Raw genomic sequence first — 7,437 nt, 5'->3', positions numbered from 1 at the left:
TAGATAGATAGATAGATGGATAGACTTCCTGAATTCTCTCTCTCTCTCTCATGCACTCACGCATTACCAATTTCTCACTCTCTCACATACATCCCTCCCTGTCTCTAATATTCTCTCTCACTTTCCTTTCTCTCTCTCTCTAATTTTCACACCTCTCTACTTGACTATCCCATTTCCTCTTTAAAAATCTCTCTCATCTCTCCTCCCCAATTTCTAAATACAGCTCTCTCTCTCTCTCTCTCTTCAAATACACAAATCATCATCATCATCAATCACACACACACACACTCTTCAACAACACATACGCACACATATACATACATACACACCTACCTTCATATACATAATCATACATCCAAACAATCACACACACACACACACTCTTCAACAACACATACGCACACATATACATACATACACACCTACCTTCATATACATAATCATACATCCAAATAATCACACACTCTTCAACAACACATACGCACACACATATACATACATACACACCTACCTTCATATACATAATCACACACACACACACACACTCTTCAACAACACATACGCACACACATATACATACATACACACCTACCTTCATATACATAATCACACACACACACACACACACACACACACACACCGTCCGTCGCTTTATCACAGAAAAATTCCCTAATTGTGGTTCATAACACTCTCTCTCTCTCTCTCTCTCTCTCTCTCTCTCTCTCTCTCTCTCTCATCACATCCTGTAGAAAAACACTTCACTCTTCAAAGGGTTCTCTCTCTCTCTCTCTCTCTCTCTCTCACGACACCTCCCCTGCTCTCTCTCTCTCTCTCTCTCTCCAAAACCCCTTCAATACGTGGTGTCTCCTAGGCAGAAAATATATCTATCTATCGATCTATCTATCAATCACTAAATCTCCCTACCTCTGCTGTCACCTGTCTATCTATCTACCTATCTATCTATCTCGTGTCCCTGTATCTAAATTTATCTACTTATAGCTGGTCTATTGTGAGCGTGTATCTATCTATCTATCTATTTATCTATCTACACACCTACATATCTATCGGACTATCTATCTACATTTACCTATCTACTCATGTACATATCTATCGGTCAATCTATCTATCAATCTATTTACCGTGTCTATCTACTCACCTACATATCTATCGGTCTATCTATCTAATATTTACCTATCTATCTAATATTTACCTATCTATCTATCTAATTACCTATCTACTCACCTACATATCTATCGGTCTATCTATCTATCTAATTACCTATCTATCTACTCACCTACATATCTATCGGCCTATCTATCTATCTACCTTGTCTCCTCTTAGTCTGAAAATAATCACTTAAGAAAAGGTGCTTAGGAACCTCTCTCTCTCTCTCTCTCTCGTGTACCTCTCTCTCTCTCTCTCGCGTATCTCTCTTCGTCTCTAATTTGTCATCTGATTCCTCTCTCTCTCTCTCGTGTACACCTGTCTCTTCGTGTCTGTCATCTCTCCCACCTACCTACATGTACGTATGTACGCATGTACGTGTATATGTATGTATGTATGCCTCAATTTAAACTTTCTCGCACTCCATCTCTCTCTCTCTCTCTCTCTAAAAACACACAAACAAGACCATTTTCTCACACACGGCTCTAGTCCCAGAATTATTCTATTATTCAAAGGAGGCTAAAAATAGAGAGAGAGAGAGAGAGAGAGAGAGAGAGAGAGAGAGAGAGAGAGAGAGAGAGAGAGAGAGAGAGAGAGAGAGAGAGAGGAGGTAAAATAAAGGTGAGAAGGATCATGGAAATATCGAGAGAGAGAGAGAGAGAGAGAGAGAGGAGGTAAAATAAAGGTGAGAAGGGACATAGAAATATCAAGAGGAGAGGCAGGGCAGAGGAGGCCAGTAAGGAGAGAAAGACTGGAGATAAAAAGGCCCCTCTTCCTTAACGCTTACGACAGGCAGGGATAGTGGGGAAGTATTGTTTACCCCCCTCACCCCCCCAGGGGCAGAGAGAGAGAGAGGAAGACATCAAAGAAAGAAAGAAATACAACAAATATTTATCATTGGTGTCATGGTTAAAGTGTACGTATGAATCTGCCGCTCCCCCCTCACACACACACACACACACACACACACACACACACACACACACACACACACACACACACACACGAATGAAAGGAACTCGGTAAATCTGTCGTTAGATGCGCGTTCGTTATTTACCGACGACAGAAGGACGGTCATGCGTAGAGAAAACACGAGGATACTTCAAATTCCACGAAACATTTTCCAATCCAGCCCTAAACCCATAAAATGCCCTAAAATCCTGCCCTCATCCCTAAAAATACCCTAAAATCGATGCCGACGGTGGAAATGAAGGTGCCGGAGAGGAAGGTGCCGTCCTTAAACCGGGTCAGGATGCAGGTCTTGCCCACGCAGGAGTCGCCGATCAGCATCACCTGGCGAGAGTTAATTAGGACAGGTTAATTGGACGACAGGTGTGACTGAAATAAGGTAAGATGGTGAGAGTTTAGTGTATGTTACGTTATGTTAAAGTTACATAATTATCTTTGTACCCTAATCAGCATCACCTGGCGAGTTAATTAGGTCAGGTTAATTGGAAGACAGGTGAGATGGACCAGGTAAGATTATAATTAGTGTATGTTACGTTAGTCTGTTACGTTATGTTAAAGTTACGTAATTAGTTTTATACCCTAATCAGCATCACCTGGAGAGAGTTAATTAGGTCAGGTTAATTGGAAGACAGGTGAGGTCAGACTAGGTTACATTTAGATCACCTTGCTACCTTTTCCTAGGCGATTTATTTTATTACATCTCACTGTCCTCTTCTGTGTTACATAAATCCTTCCAATATCGCTAAACTCTGCATAAGTAACGTAGAGAAAGGATATTGACCAGCCATAAACAAAAATAAATCGCTTAGGAGAAGGTGTTTGGAAGTTTGTATATAAACCTGTACCGCCCTCCCTCTCCATCTATCTATCTTTCCCTATCTCTCGTATCAATCTATCCCTCCCTCTCTCTCTATCTATCTATCTATTCCTCCCTCCCTCTCTCCATCAATCTATCTATCCCTCCCTCTCTCCTATCAACCTATCTCTCTCTCTCTCTCATTATAGAGCACGTGTGTCAATTGTAGTGATAATACAATGGTCTTGGGTCTAATTATATCATCATCATCACCACCACCACCACCAAACTACCACCATCATCATCACTACTACCACCACTACAACCACCACAACCACAACCATCATCATCACCACCACCACCACCACAACCACAACCATCATCATCACCATCACCACCACCACCACAACCATCATCATTATCATCATCACCACCACCACTACCATCATCACCATCACCACCACTACTACCATTATCATCACTATGGTTATTATAGTGCATATGATAATGATGATAAATGAGGTGATGATGATGAAAATGAAGGAAGGTGACGTGTGTGTGTGTGTGTGAGTGTGTGTGTGTGTGTGTGTGTGTGTGTGTGTGTGTGTGTGTGTGAATGTATGCACTGTATGTATGTATGTGATGTGATTGTGTGTGTCTGTGTATGTATGTAAGTATGTATGTATGTGAATATATGTATGTATGTATGTCATTGTGTGTATATCTATGTATGTATGCCATTGTGTGTGTGTGTGTGTGTGTGTGTGTGTGTGTGTGATAAGGCGACACCAGCAACCCTCATTAATCTCTCTTATCGTGGAGTCGAATATCTTGATCGATAGAGAGAGAGAGAGAGAGAGAGAGAGAGAAGGAAATGCAGAAGGAATGGAGGGAAGAGGAAGGAAGGAAGGAAGAGGAAGGATGGAGGGAAGGGAGGAAAGGTGTGTGTGTGTGTGTGTGTGTGTGTGTGTGTGTGTGTGTGTGTGTGTGTGTGAATGTATGCACTGTATGTATGTATGTGATGTGATTGTGTGTGTGTCTGTGTATGTAAGTATGTATGTATGTGAATATATGTATGTATGTATGTCATTGTGTGTATATTTATGTATGTATGCCATTGTGTGTGTGTGTGTGTGTGTGTGTGTGTGTGTGATAAGGCGACACCAGCAACCCTCATTAATCTCTCTTATCGTGGAGTCGAATATCTTGATCGATAGAGAGAGAGAGAGAGAGAGAGAGAAGGAAATGCAGAAGGAATGGAGGGAAGAGGAAGGAAGGAAGGAAGAGGAAGGATGGAGGGAAGGGAGGAAAGGTGTGTGTGTGTGTGTGTGTGTGTGTGTGTGTGTGTGTGTGTGTGTGTGTGTGTGTGTGTATTATCTGCATAACTACCTACAATACCAGTTCTTTCAACTATCTCTTTCTCTCCCTCCCTACCCTCTCTCTATCTATCTGCTCATCTGTCTATCTATCTATCTATCTATCAGCCTTCCAATTTGTTCGACCATTCAAAGGAAGAAAGTTGTTTAATTACGTTAGGCACTTGAGAGAGAGAGAGAGAGAGAGAGAGAGAGAGAGAGAGAGAGAGGGTGAGAGGAGAGAGAGAGAGGAGTGAGAGAGAGAGAGGTCATCGGACTGAAGTAACTGCGTCCTCGTACTGAAGGGACTAAGGACCATCTCTCACACTAGCTCCCTAACACCTCTTCCTTAGCGATTTATTTCTGGCTATCGCTGGGTATTATCATTTTTGTATGCTATATATATATGCAGAGTGTGGCGATACTGGAAAGATTTATTTAACACAGAACGGGAGAGTTAGGTGTAATAACCAAAATAAATCGCGCAGGAAAAGGTGTTAGGGAGCTTCCTTAACTGACGGGAATACAGGCCAGTGATTTTACATAATAATTAAGAGATGGAATGAATAAAATGTCACCAAATTAACTTTACTATTCTACTTAACTACTGCTGTCAGATAATAATAATAATAATAATAATAATAACTAATAACTATATTAATAATGCTAATACTAATACTAAAAATAATACCTGGTAATAATAATAATAATAATAATAATAATAATAATAACAGAAGCAATATTACTACTACCACTATTACCGCTGCTCCTGCTACTACTACTGCTCTTACTACTACTACTACTACTATTATCAACATATTTACTTAACTCATGGACGAACTGTACCTTATTAATAAAAGTTTGAATAACATAAGGTCTTCACTCTGTGGGTCCAATACACCCAACATCAGTATGAGGGTAGAATTCGTCCACTTAAAACAGTATGTAATAGTGTGTAAACCATCAATGCCTCACCTTGAAAGTATGATCACAGGGTTCATACTTGGACGTGCGCCTGATGCTGTGTCGCCTTAGGTCACCCTCGATGTCTTTGTACTCCACGTAAGGTCCGCCGTGATGCGTGCCCCGGGATGACCTCTTTTGGACCGTGTATCTCGGTATCTCGACCTCCTTCCCGCCGCTGAAGCTTCGAACCCGAGCGATACCTGAAGCGAGACTCCTCCGAAGGGTCACCGTGTTGAACCCTCCAAAGTCTTCCTCGTCTCGCTTTGGCTTCGGGTCCTCCTTTTCCTCCCTGATTCCCTCTTCCGGGAGCTTCAGGCGGGGGGGTTTCCTGGGACCCTGCCGGCCGTTGAGGTTCGAGACGTCTATGGTCGCGTCGTACGTGTTCCGAGCATCCGGCACGTCAAAGAGGACCGAGTATCTTTTCTGTCTCTCCTGTCTTTCTTTCACTCGATCCTCGCCATCCTTTAGACTCTGCACCCTTCTCACTTCCACCCCTCGACGCGGGGTATCCGGATCTATGGTGATGACCCCGTTCTGCGAGGTCATCTGGGGTCGCGTTACTCGGCCGTTCGCGTTCCGGTACGATTCGAACTCCGTGAAGCTGAACCGCCGATCGTCCATTGGGGTGTGGCTCTCGTTGCTCTGCCTTCTGCCTCCCCCATTGCCACTGCCACTCCCGCTGCTGCCAGTCGAGGAGGAGTGCCTAAACCTGGCCTCAACGCTCATGTCCATTGACGGAAGACAATGGAAGGTGGGTAAAGGAAGGAAGGTAACAGAGAGCGGTGTTTTTTAAAAGTTTGAGCGTACTTTGATGGGTTCGACTGGCGACAAATACAGTTGAGATATTTTTCCTTTTATCTGACTAATAAAAACATGCCGCGTGAGTACAAGAAGGATTTATAAAGTATTCAGAAGATAGTAAAAATAAAAGGATGGGACGAAAGAAGAAAACGGGGAAAGAAGCCTACAATTATGCTAATGGTGAAAATAAGAATATGCATCAAAAGTGAAAAAGGAGAGAGAGAGAGAGAGAGAGAGAGAGAGAATGGAAAAAAAAAAACCTCAGAAGGCAGGAAAGAAAGACGCAAGGAATAAGAATTAAAAAAAAAAATTAAAACACAAGAAAACGAAGATGGTTAGAAAAAAAAATTAAAATAAAAACCAAATAAGAAATAAAGGAATAAAGGACTGAAAAAACGAAATAGCCATAGAAAAATAAAGCAAAAGATTTTAATGACAGAAAGAATAAGTGGATGATGATGAAAGGAAAAAAAAAACTCAAAACAAAAATGCGTGACAAATCTGGCTCTCTTTTGAACTGCTTTTGTTTTCTTCTTGGAAGGAAAGTTGTGCGGGCTCAGCCTTTGGTTCCTCCTTCCTCGCAAAAAAATAAAATAAAAAAAAAGAACGAATGAAAAAGAATAAAGGAGGAAGACACGAACAAAATGGGAGAAGAGGGGAGAGAAAATTGCCCAGGGGTAACACTAACTCAGAAAGAAAGCGAGGTGAGGGAGAGGGGAGAGAGAGGGGAGAGAGAAAAACGAGGAAGAGGAAGAGAGAGGAGAGAGAGAAAACAGAGGCTGCGGGAGAGAGAGTAGAGAGAAAAAGGAGAGGCTGCCAGATAAGTGACGTGGAGGGGATGGGGATACGGAAAGAGTTAGTGGGTGAGGGGAAAAAAATTGCTGCAAGTTTGGGTGAGGAAGGGGATGAGGACGAGGGGAGAAAAATGGATGAACTGAGGCAAGAAAATGATGAGGATAAAAAAGAAGTAAATGAAGAAAAATGAATGAAATGAAGAAAATGATAAATAATGCAAGAAGAAAAATGGGTGAACTGAGGCAAGGAAATGATAATGAAAAAATAAGTAAATGAAGAAAATGGATGAACTGAGGCAAGAAAATAACGAAGATAAATAAAATGGATGAATTGAGGCAAGAAAATAATGAAGATAAATAATGAGTAAATGAAGAAAAATCGATGAATTGAGGCAAGAAAATAATGAAGATAAATAATGAGTAAATGAAGAAAAATGAATGACATGAGGCAAGAAAATAATGAAGATAAATAATGAGTAAATGAAGAAAAATGAATGAACTGAGGCAAGAAAATAATGAAGATAAATAATGAGTAAATGAAGAAAAATGGATGAAATGAGGCAAAAAAATAATAAGGATAAATAATGAGTAA

The 7,437-nt window shown here is 41.2% G+C and overlaps 1 protein-coding gene across 1 annotated transcript in view; it reads right to left on the bottom strand.

Annotated features, from left to right (window-relative positions):
* LOC145391221 (uncharacterized) overlaps positions 1-5,976 on the bottom strand; it is a 19,855-nt gene extending 13,879 nt beyond the window's left edge. Inside the window, exons 1-2 of the mRNA XM_080265897.1 lie at positions 5,260-5,976; positions 2,347-2,457 (exon numbers count right to left, since the gene is read on the bottom strand). Coding sequence (XP_080122023.1) covers positions 2,347-2,457; positions 5,260-5,976 — 828 coding nt within the window. The remainder of the gene's footprint in view (positions 1-2,346; positions 2,458-5,259) is intronic.
* Positions 5,977-7,437: the final 1,461 nt, after the last annotated feature.

This window comes from Coenobita brevimanus, chromosome 17 (assembly GCF_032717465.1).
Source record: "Coenobita brevimanus isolate Jiangsu-jjx chromosome 17, ASM3271746v2, whole genome shotgun sequence".
Classification (NCBI taxonomy): domain Eukaryota; kingdom Metazoa; phylum Arthropoda; class Malacostraca; order Decapoda; family Coenobitidae; genus Coenobita; species Coenobita brevimanus.
The sequence above is the reverse complement of the archived record's forward strand: the minus strand, read 5'-3'. Positions and strand labels throughout refer to the sequence as shown.